The sequence below is a fragment of the Carica papaya genome, chromosome 5 (assembly GCF_054855325.1).
Source record: "Carica papaya isolate Zhongbai chromosome 5, ASM5485532v1, whole genome shotgun sequence".
Taxonomy (NCBI): domain Eukaryota; kingdom Viridiplantae; phylum Streptophyta; class Magnoliopsida; order Brassicales; family Caricaceae; genus Carica; species Carica papaya.
The window spans coordinates 9185664-9197920 of record NC_142313.1 but is presented as its reverse complement, the minus strand read 5'-3'; the positions used below and the strand labels follow the sequence as shown (position 1 = coordinate 9197920).

General features: G+C 35.9%; 1 protein-coding gene across 2 annotated transcripts; it reads right to left on the bottom strand.

The window, feature by feature from the left end:
- Nucleotides 1-1488: 1488 nt before the first annotated feature.
- ARF11 (auxin response factor 11) lies at nt 1489-6213 on the bottom strand. 2 transcript variants are annotated; one of them, XM_022037349.2, is made up of 14 exons: nt 5564-6213; nt 5009-5127; nt 4730-4825; nt 4585-4641; nt 4017-4169; nt 3832-3916; nt 3605-3695; nt 3353-3517; nt 3147-3260; nt 2989-3061; nt 2752-2899; nt 2096-2652; nt 1834-2021; nt 1489-1738 (listed from the first exon to the last, which is right to left on the bottom strand). In XM_022037349.2, the coding sequence occupies exons 1-14, from the start codon at nt 5616-5618 to the stop codon at nt 1591-1593; spliced, it is 2049 nt and encodes a 682-aa protein (XP_021893041.2). In that variant the 5' UTR covers nt 5619-6213; the 3' UTR covers nt 1489-1590. The 2 variants fall into 2 exon arrangements, with proteins under 2 accessions (XP_021893041.2, XP_021893040.2); XM_022037348.2 differs by having other exon boundaries at nt 2096-2670; nt 5564-6211.
- Nucleotides 6214-12257: the final 6044 nt, after the last annotated feature.

Below are 12257 nucleotides of genomic sequence, written 5' to 3'. Positions count from 1 at the left end.
TTTATTTATTTTTTAAAATAAAATCTACATCCCTCATAGGTACGATTTCTACACAAGTATCCTTATTCTTTTAATTAAACAGAAAGTCCGTATTTATTTTAACTATAAAACATCATAAAGTCTATTATTAAGATGTGATAGAACTTAAACTCATAGAATTTCACGTTAAAATTAGAATAAATTTGAAATTGATTGCTCCAATTCTAATGACTTCAATTTTACGCAGGACTTTAATTTAACGTAACGTTAAATTTAATGAAATTTTGAAATTAATTGTTCCTCTATATTTGGATTAAAATATTGACATTTCCATTTAACTTTTCTCAAACATATATTCAAAATAAAATCAAAATTCTTATGGAATTTATTGTAAATTCACATACATACTTTAATTAGAGTACGAACAAAATTTTATTTAAAATTACAAGAATTGAGCTTTATTAAAATACTATCATTTTATCTTACCACTTTTAAATAAAATTTTGATCGTGCTCTAACTAAATTAAGTGATGTGATGACTAACAGTTAGTATTTTAGGGGCAGAACAAATATGAATCATACAGGCGTGTTGCCACATAAACTTGTATTTTGTTAATTTGTTACTCAATTCGTAGTTAAATTTTTGGATTATTATTCTAAATTGAAACTCTTTTGGGAAGCACAAGTTCAAATCCGTTGAATTAATGTGATTTTGAAGTCAAAAACTATAAATATTTTAAAGAAATTGTAGTCTGAAAAACAGAATTGTATTTATATATATATATATATATATGTAATAGAAAGGGAAGGTTCATGCATCTATAGACTTTGAAAATAAAATTAAAATTAAAAATTAGAGATAGTATCTTGAATGTCAGTGTCGAGTGGATTTTTCTTTTCTTCTTTTATAAAATGTTTGAAAAAAAATGTGTTCTAATCCATCATCGACCACTTTTTGTTACAAGAAATCTCAATGAAAACAACCTTTGCCTCCCATATAAAACCAATGGGTTAAATTATGAGGAGAAGCAAAAAACAACAAACAAGAGAGTGGGTGAGGTGAGCCAGCCATATCTGCCAATGTCATCAATGGGTGGGACCAAGAGGCAGAGAGATTATTATATGAGTTTTGAATAGGGACTTAGAAGGCTTCCCAATTTGGGTCAATGGACTTTAAATGCCCATTTCTAGGGAGGAACACAAACAATATGGATTAACACTCTCTAATGGGCACCACCTCATCAAATCAATGGCCCCCACAAATTCTCCCCTTTTGTTCTGGGGTCTCAGTCAACCCTCTCTTAATCTTCAAAAGAAAATCACAGTGCAGTTTACACACTCCTTTTTTTTTTCTCCTTACAGCCTTTAGATCTAATAAACTTGTTTTAAAGATTTTTTAGAAAACAAAAATCACACATAATATAAAACTACGCATGGTCTCCATACCTCAAAAAACAAACTAGGTTGTCCCAATTCCTTTAATAATTTAAAAGAGTACTACTACTAATCTCCATCAGACCCACCTATTCCTTCATTCACTCTGCTAAAACAAACTCACCAAAATATAAAACCAATTTTTTAAGCATAAACCCATCCCATATTAGCAACTTTTCATGTTTCAGACTTATGCTCCGAATCCAAGCTTCCCACAGTCCCTTCACTCTCCACCGAAGACATAGGAAACTTGAATTTTCTGCTTATCTTCTTCACTTCCTCACTTGAATATATGACCATCTTCTTCACCATCTTACAGAACTCTCTGCAACCATAACAACGCTATCAGAAAACAGCGTACAACTCATTGTTTGTAAACTGGAAACGAAACAACAGAAAATTGGCTACTTGTATACTTACAACCACGGATCATCCCCTACAAGCATCATATCACCCTCGTCGTCTGTAAAAACAACTGCCCATTTGTTACCAGGGCCAATCTCTCCTTTAATCTCAAACATCCTCTCCAGCTCATTTATAAGTTCATCATACCCTTTCAAGGCTGTTAGATCTACAGCACGTCCAACAGCTATCCCTTGCATTTGCACCTTCATTAATATTTAACATTTGTAAGAAACTAATGCTTTAACATCAATCAACCAGTTTTCTTTTAACATTCTACCTTAGTACGACTTCTCATGGTACTCGATCCCTGCTTGCTCTGTGATTCTTTCACTGACACCTCTAACGTATCTTGTTTCTGTTCCTTGGCAGAACTTGAAGCTTCCAGATCCCTATCCTTGTCAGCAACATCTGTGACCGGGACAGGCCCTTGTGCAGTGCTAGAATCAACTGCTGGATGGGTAGCAGAAGCACTAGACTTTTCTGTTAGATTAATTCCAAACAAGCGACAACCTGCAGAAATTTCAGATTTTTTCCCTTTCTCCACCTGGTCATGCATAACACCACTCTTGGGCCTTGATGAGAGAACAGTTTTGTTATCCTCAGCTGAATCCGCAAAGAGACTCAAGGAGACATTTACAGGAGTAGAAGACCAGATTCCTTCTTGCCTGACTCTGGAGTTACATCCACCACTGCTATTGACAAGGCTGCCATCAATTTCTTTCTGCCTTGTTGACCAGACAACTTGGCTGTCGCAACTCTGAACATCGGCAGGACTACTTAACTGATTTAACTCATGGGACTGGGATGGTCCATTATACCAGAGAGATGAGGCAGCTGAATTGGTGGTAATCTCTGCATCCCGTTGAACAGGTTCAAATTTTTTAAGGAATTACCATGCATTTCAGTGAAATAGTAAAGGTATAATTCTCATACCAGAAACTGATACATCAACTGGCCTGGGCCTTTTGCACTTAATTGCTGGTTGAGCAAGATTCACAGAAGACGGCGCCAAGAAAGGCTCAATCTCCCATGGAGAAACCCTCTCTGGCCGTTGAATTGTTGCCGGTTCATCCCATTGAATCTAAAAGGAGAAATGTTTCGGCAAACCAGCATAAAACAATAAAAATAATGAGTGAACAGTCAAATGAGTAATTAAGAACCATATTCAACCTTCAATGACCGCCATTTGGAACCTGACCACTGGGAAGAGATATCTTCAACCCCAACTATAGTGCCTGTGAACCTGAAAAACATGCACACAGGAATTAAAAAGACTATATTACACTGAAAATAACACCAGTAAAACGAACAAGGTCCCCAATGTATACCTTCTCTCAGGAGAATCTTCTCCCTCAAATCTCATCTTGAAGCGCATGCCTACAGAAAATCCATGCTTTACAGACTCCAAATACTTGTTGATGCCAATAATGAACTGGCTGGTCCTGAAAAGAAAAAAGAAAATAAATGAAATGAAGTGTAAGTTGGGAGAAGCAAACTCATCAATCAACAAGTGCCAAACATGAAATAATCTAACCTTGGCTTGTAGTACACAATAAAGAGCGTGTTGGTTGTAACAGCATGAGAAGCAGTAGCAAGGACACCCAAATGCATGCTTTGGCTGGATATAACAGATGATGGCATAGGACTTTGCTGTCTTGCAAGTCGCCGTACCCCAACCCGCAACTCTCCGTTATCCCCTCTACAAATAAAAGTTAAAACTTAGCTACCACAATAACATTATATCAGAACTCCAACAACTAACACTATATAATAGAAGTCCAGCTACCTCAGAAACACAAAGGCATCTCCTGCAACCAGTCTCTTGGATGTAACAAATGTGCTCCAACCTGTTGTAAGCAAATGTCTCCGAGGTTGACCTAAAACAAGAACAAGTTAAACCAGAGGAAACAAATACGATCAGTCTGTTCAGAAGATCAGACAGTTGTGCCAGATTATTTTTGAAAATTACCCATCTCCAATTGCTAAGCCATGTGCTGTTACAGAAACAATTACCTCTAAATATATGTTTAAACCGCCATTCATAACCATGAAGATCTTTAGCAGCAAGTTCTTGGGTTGGGGTTGCTTGGGTCATGTCCTAATGAATTTAAAGTGATACAGCCTTGAATTAGAAATTTAAACTAGGTATCATAATTTCTATGATATAAAAAAAAAATCAACTGATAATAAATTATTACCAGAGGAGGCAGGCATTCAGTGGCATGCTTACGCAGAACAGAGAATCCACCATGGGTGCTTGTGTCTGAAGCTGTTAGAATCTTACAAAAGGAATGAACAGTTCGCTTTGGAGGTTCAGGCAAACAGGGATCTGGACCTGGAGGCTCACTTGGCTGTTACATTCACATTACTGTACATTAGTACATCTAACTATGACTACTTGTATTAAATTAGAAAATTATTTCCCTTCCTTTAACATATAGAATATCGTAAGAAACTTCCAAATTACAAAAAAAAAGCAAGAAGAACGAAAAACCAAAACAAACCATGCAAAAACAACTGTAATCAAATCAGAAAGGGAAAAAATGACATGATCGGAGAGGACCATCCAGCGCCGAGTCAATGGGAAACCCCAGTTGAGCACATATTGTAATCTCTCGGGAAACAAACAGACCGAAACAAATAGTATATTTTCTAGAGGGAGGGAGGGAGAGAGAGAAAGAGAGAGAGAGAGAGAGAGAGAGAGAGAGAGAGAGAGAGAGAGAGAGAGAGAGAGAGAGAGAGAGAGAGAAGGAAGTTGTCACTCACATCTGCTTCTGGCTGCAAGGTGATCTGAGCATAAACCTCATCCGTCTCCTGTTCTGCCTGTAAATTGAAGCATGAATAGAAAAAAAGTTATCAGGGGCAAACACAATGAAAGTGGATAAGAGAAGGCAAGAGTAAAATAAGATACCAGTAATTGAATGTGCACAACTGTACAAAGGATCTTCGAAGGAAGATTAAACCGAGGGATTTGCTGATTGAGTTCTTGATTAGTCGAAGCTTCTAACTGCAGGACAGCAAAATAAAAAACAGTGCACAATTAAAAAGAAATTCATGAGAAACAAATGGAAAATGAGATTTGGATCTCTCTAGACGTCAAACTGATATAAAGAAGACTGTGTTTTTCTCAAAAAAAATAAATAAAAGAGATAAGGCTTTCAAGGAATCGGGAGAGTGAAAAAAGCAGTACTTGCTCCATATGGCCCTGAGGGAAGTAGAAAACTCTCTCTCCGGAACGAGGAACCTCCACCAGCGGCCCTGCACATGCCTTCCATAGCTCCCTATACAGATCACCATCACTTTCCCGACCTACCACACTCGGTACCAAAATCCAATATCAAACATTTTGTAGTTGGAAAATATTCTATTTACAATAATCACAGAAATGAACTTGGTTGTAGGCCTTATTCTGCGTTCGGTAGCCGAGAAACAGAAAGAGATGAACCGTTCGGTTGATGAGAAAACGCACGAGAAAAAGAAGTCGGGTCAAACTATCAACCACGGATTTGTCATTGTTTAAATTACAAAGCTCATAACCGTTCAATGAAGCTGAAGTAAAAGACGCGATAACTGTGCCAATTTCTCATTTCCTTCCCCAAACGAAAATTCCTTCTCTTTTTTTCTCATTCTCCATCAACCATTAGAACCCATTGATTTTCCTCGGTTTTCTCAGCTACCAACAGAGATTTTCATGGAAAAAAAAAAAAAAAAAAAAAACAGACCAATCTTCTTTCAGTTTCCTCACCTGATACCCCACGAGAAGATGCAGAGCCTCTGAGATTGCCGTCAACATGAGCCATAAAAGAAACCACCAAAATCAACGCTGTAGGAGCAGATAAATGAAAGAAACCAAAACTTTTATCTTTTCCCTTTCTCTTCACTGAACAGGAGAAGCTCAATCGAAACCTTTCACGCGCTATAACCTACCCCATTAATGAAACAAAACCCCAGCGAGAGAAAAAGGAGGAAAAAGCTTTAACAAGAGATGACGGTTATGTACGTATTCATTATTGATATTTTTCTGCGTAGCCACACTGGATATTTTTATCAGGAGCTGGTCCGTTTCAGTTACAAAACCGCTTCTGCTTTTGTCTTCTGCTCTCTCTCTCTCAACATAAATACCGCTTTTCCATTCCTCAATACCGCCTTTGTTTTCCCTCTTGCCGCCTTGAAAGCACTTATCGAGAAGGTGGCGTCGCTGTTGTTGTTGTATTCATTGGTGCAGGTTTTCCTGCTGGTTCTGCTTCCGTCTCAAATAGCTGAATCGACCTCACCAAATCCCCAAAACTGCTTACTCCTACTCATATTATACTCCTCTCTTTCTCTCTCTCTCTCTCTCTCTCTCTCTCTAGTTCACACTATACTTCTGGTTTCTCTCTCTAGCCATTTTCCGTGTTTGTACTTTGTTTTTTTAGCTAACGTCCTGTGATGGTCTCTGCAATTTCTACGAGCACCGAAAATTTGCCACGTCAGCTGCCCCACTCAATATTCTAGTAGGTCAATCTTATTCTATTTATAAATTTACTATAACTTACTATAATATTAATTTAATATATTTGAATGAATTTAGGATGATTTTATTTTTTCATTTAATTTTTTAATTATTTCACCTTTTAATTATTTCAAAAATATAGGGGTAAAATTTTTATCATTTAGCAGATATTATTGTGAGATAAAGTTTAAATATTATTAATAACTTAAAACTCGTCATTTGTAAGTATATCATAAGTCGGTTGCTAATAACTAATTTATAATATTTGATTTATTAAGACAAAAGACTAAACTCATTAATATGTGGATAAAGTTACAAACAAAATAAATATTTTATAATAATTAAATTTTTTTAATTGTGATAGTTACAATATATTAAAATATTGATTTAATAAAACAAATATTATAGTGATAGTAACTTCATTCTAAAATAAAATAACATAAATGCTATTAAAAAATTTGTTAATATGTTGAAGCATTTAGATTACGGAAGTTATTTGTGATAGCTTGAAAATAACTCCGAATTAATTTTTTATATTTAATTTAGTTTTACAGTTATTTGAAAATATATAATAAAATTAAAGATATAGTTTAGAGGCAAACAAAAAAATAATTGATAAGTATGAAGGAACTAGACTAAGCATGAAGATGCATGAGAAAAGATAGGAACCTTTTTAAATGCAATTGTATAATGAAAAGTGGTACTTATTAGATAAAATGACGTAACGAAAAATAACAACTTTTAAAATAAATAACATGTGAAAAATGGTAACCTTTAGATAAAATGACATCACAAAAGTGATAACTTTGAGATGAAGTGACATGTAAAAATACCTTTTAGATAAACGACATATAAATAGTGGTAACTTTTTAAATGAAGTGACATGATAAAATATGATAACTTTTAGACAAAATAGTATGACGGAATAGTGGCAACTTTTCCCTCGTGGCTCCCTGCTCCTATAAATAGAGGATAAGAAAAGGGAGGAAGAGACATTTTGAATGAGAGAAAAATAGTGAAAAGCATAGAGGTGAAGGAAGAAGATAAAGTACAAAGTATGTGATTTTTTTGAGTATTTTGAGGTTTTAGATAAAAACCTCGGAAAAATTATGTTAAATTTGTAAGAGGGGAGAAAAAAAAAGATAAGAGGAATAAGGCTCACAATCAAAAGAGGTAAGCTTTTTCTTAAGTTTTGGAGTTTGATCTCTCTTTGATTTTTGGAATTAGTTTTTTAGTATTGTGTTGGATATTTTTGAGTCAAGAAAGTGATCAAAAATCATTTTGAAACTTGGCCAAATTTTTTAGAGAAAAAAATCATAAATAAAGTCGGAACCCTACTAGAATTAAGATTACGACTGCTAAGGACCTAAGGTAAGTGGATATGATGGATTTATAGCCTACGTAGTTTTGAAGTATTTTACGTACTTTTAGTATAAAAGTGTGCACGTGTTTAATTTATTTTCCGTATTTGCTAAGTAAATATTTGTTAAAGTTTTACTTTGATATAAGTATTATTTCGCTTTATATTTTCGAAATATGATTTTGATATGTGTGCATCACTCATTATGGAAAAAAATTATTTCAAAAGTACCTACATTATGCTAGGCCTCATTCTGGTCCTACATAACTGTTCTGTGTTCGAGTGTATTGGCAAAGTGATAAGTGTGTACTCATACATAATCATTCCGTATTTACGTGTATGGGGAAATAGTCTGATCTACGTGTACTAACCGTTTCGTGTTCGAGGGATAGCAGTGTTTCAAAGTACTCATGTATGTCGTTCCATGTTTGTGTACATGGAGAACTAGTGATAAGTATCTGTGCCTACGTATAATGTATGGTAACTTATTGATCTTCCATAATAGTGATGAAGTATATAACATGAATCTGTTTTCTGATTTGTGCTTTCATCTTCTGATTCGTATCTATTTTGGAAAGAATATATGATATATATTTTGTTGTGTGTAAAGAAACTATATATTGCATGTACTATGTTGTGATTTTATAATATTATTTATTGGGATATTTTATCTCACCCTCCAGTCACCCTCCAGATACTGAAGATACTACTATAGAGTGAGCAATGATATGAAAGAAATTTCTAAAGCCTAGACTCTAATATTAAGGTTACTGTTTTATACTTTTTGTTTAGTAATGTAAGTAAGGAAATTTAGAATCTCATACATATGTTTATATTGTAGAGACCTAGAACTTAAATGGAAATAAGGTCATAAATTAAATGCGGAAGCGTATAATAACGTTAGAGTTTACATTCCTTACACATAAATTAGCATGTCCAATAGGGTTACAGAAATGTCCCTTTCACAGCGGTTCATAAAATAAAAAACGTAATAACATATGAAAATAGTAAATAAATGTTATAGGGAGGTTAACCTCCACTAACTCTTGATAGAATCCGAGGGGACACCTACTCACAGCCCTCTTGCTGACCAAGATCTGGATCTTAGTCTTCTTAATCTGAAATGGTTAATAGGGAAAGGGGTGAGCTACCCTACCCCAATAAAAATATCACAATATTCACCGAGACAATAACTGAATGTTGGTAAAAATCATAAAAACAACCAATAGACCTCTTAATTTAAGTAAATTCATTTATTATAAAAAAAATCATTTATTGCATATTTACCATTACGAGATTTTTAAAATTGATCTATAGAGACAATAACTCAAATAACATTATGATCTCATATTCAAGTGAGAAAGAACAACAACTTTTTCTTTTCTTTTTTATTTTGCTTACTGGTATCCCTAGGGGTCCATAGGGATGTTCCACTACACGTGAACCTAATATATAAATTTGTCAACTAACCAGCCGTCCCCATACCCCATCCGATATGGGTGCCAAAAATATCATCCCTTAATATCCCGTCTGATATGAAGATAAATCGGGTCATCCCCATACCTGGTCCGGTATGAGCGCCCAAAGTACCATCCCTCGATATCCCGTCCGATATGAAGTAACGTTCACGATATGATTTCTTATGTACCCGGTCCATCCATCATCTCTCAGAATATCTAATAAGACAACCATTTATTAATTCACATAATCAAGTAATTTCTCATTAGCATATTAATTTCAAATTTCACAAATCAACCGTAAATCATGCAAGACAAACGATATATGCATCAAGGAAGCACAAGTGAATCATTTAACTATTCTAATATATTATCATGTATTAAAATTGTAAAATTAAATAATCAGTTAAACAAAACATATATATAACTAATCAGTTCCGGCTCTATTAGTGACGTAAAATTATTCTTAGAGTTTTCTAAATTTCACAAAATATCATATTATTGATTATTAAACTTTAATTCCATAATAGGAAATAAGGTAAGGGATTCTTACCCGAATCAGTTTCAGAAATACCAAACTTTCTACTGCACCTACTAGCGGTCTCCGAATTTTCTGAAATTTCCTGCGTAGATTAACACACACTTCACGTACCTAAAAATACCCCCAAAAACCCAAAATCGGTGTTAAAAATCCTTTTTGGCCAATTTTGGAGTTTCGGCACGACGTCACCGTCGTGCTCCAGCGATGGCACCACTGCCTGCGGTGGTGGTTTGCTCTGGCCTAGCCGTTTGCAGCCAGTTTGGCTAGTTTCAGCCGCCTTTATACATATCCTTGCAAAAAAATATATTAGGGGGCCTTGGTTGGCCGAAAAAATTACGAAACGAAAACCCACTGGTGGTGGAGTTTTTCGGGTGTGGCGGCTCCACCGGCTCACCTTCGCGGCTGAGATTTTTTTTTCGATCAACCTGTATAAAATAAAACAGTGAATACAACAGTAGAAAAATCGCACAAAATAGGAAATAAGAAAGGGCTCATCGAAGGAGATTGGGGGTTTTGCCCGCTGTTTTTGTCTCACCCACCGTTCGTTTTCCTTCGATATGGCTACAGGAGTGCTCGGAATCGAATTCCAACCATGTAGGAGAATTGTTATTGTTTTTGACTGTCGAAAGTGACTTTTGTGCGACGTTGGTCGGCTCCCTTATCCGGAAACTGGTTTTTCTTATTCGGCAGGAGGCTGGCAGGTAAGGTTTGGGTTCAGCGTGATGTGAAATATTTATACCCATCTAGCGTTAATTTTGGTCATTCATCGCGTTTGATCTCGACCATTCGATCGCTCCTAAGGAGAAAATGAATCTTGACCATTCATCGCATTTGATCTCGACCGTCCGATTGTGTCTAAGTGGAAAATGAATATGGACCATCCATGTGCACGGGATCGCTTCTAGGTCATCTGATCATGGAGCACACGGATCGCCAGCGTGGCCTCCCACGTGGCACCATGTCAGCGTTTCTTGCCACGCAGCATGCTCCGATTTGTCGAGGCTGCTGATTGGATGGTCCTACATGGCTAAATTTTCTTTATTTGCATTCTGACCCTTAGTTTTTTATTTTTCTTTCAAAAATACCCTATGAACCCAAATTTTTACCATTTTTCCTAAAATTATTTTCAATATCATTCCTAATTTATTTTTTTTCTAAATATAACAAAATTTTCATTAAATTAATTTATAAAATGTGTTTTTTATATATTTTAAATTAATAAAATTTATTCCAAACCAATTTTTCGGACCCGGGTATTACAACTCTCCCTGCTCTTAAAAGAAATTTGGTTCCTCAAATTTGTCACTCTCACTTAATCAAACAGTTGGGGATACTAGGCTCTGAAGTCTAATTCTAGCTCTCATGTGGCCTCTCTCTATGTGTTATTCTGTCATACGACCTTAACGAAGGAAATTTTTCGGTTGTGGTATACTCTTCTCTTTCGGTCTACAATGTCCACCGATACTTCCTCATAGGACAGATCCTCCTATAGTAAAAGGAGCTCGTGAGCCAAGATGTGAGAGGGGTCTGACTTATACTTATGTAGCATAGACACATGAAACACATTATATACTCTGAATAGTTCTGGAGGTAGTGCCAGTCTGTAGGCGGCGGTAACACTTCTGTTTAAGATCTCAAATGGTCGAATAAATCAAGGATTTAGTTTTTTCCTCTTGCCAAACCTGTTGATTCTCTTGAAATGGATGACCTTGAGGAACACTCGATCACCTTTCTCAAATTCTAAATCCCACCTCCGGGTGTCCGCATAACTCTTCTGCCTACTCTGAGCTGTCTGGATGTTCTTCTTGATCTTAACTATTTTGGCTGTGGTCTCCTCCACAAAATCTAGACCGAAAAATTTCATATCACTCATCTCTTCCCAACATATTAGTGATATGTATGGGTGGTCATATAATGCCCCGTACAGAGCCATGCCGATACTTACTTGGTAGTAGTTATTGTAGGCGAACTCTGTTAATGGTAAATGATCATTCCAATGGCCCCCAAAGTCAAGAACACAAGTTCAAAACAAATCTTCCAGTGTACGAATTGTCCTTTCTAAAATTCATCGGTCTAAGGGTGGAAGGCGATACTAAGAAATAGTTTCATTTCCATGGTTTGCTGAAAATTAGACCATAATCAAAAAGTGAATCTTGGGTCCCTGTCGGATACTACTATCACTAGCACTCCATGTAACCTGACTATCTATCGGATATACATTCTTGCTATCTTATCCAATGGGTCAGTCATCTTGATGGCCAATAAGTGATAAGACTTAGTGAGCCAATCAACCATTACCCAAATGACATCATGTCCTGAGCGTGCCCTAGGCAATCTTATCACAAAATCCATTATAATATGTCTTCACTTTCATTCTGGAATCGGTAATGGCTAAAGTAGACTGTTTGGGCGCTAATGTTCTGCCTTAAGCTGCTGACACACTAGATACTTGGAAACAAAGTCGGCTACCTCTCTTTTCATCTCATTCCACCAAAACTGGGGTCACATACTTTGATACATTTTACTGCTTCTGGGATGCAAGGCAAACTTTGAGCTATGAACCTTTATCATGATATCCCTTTTCAGCTC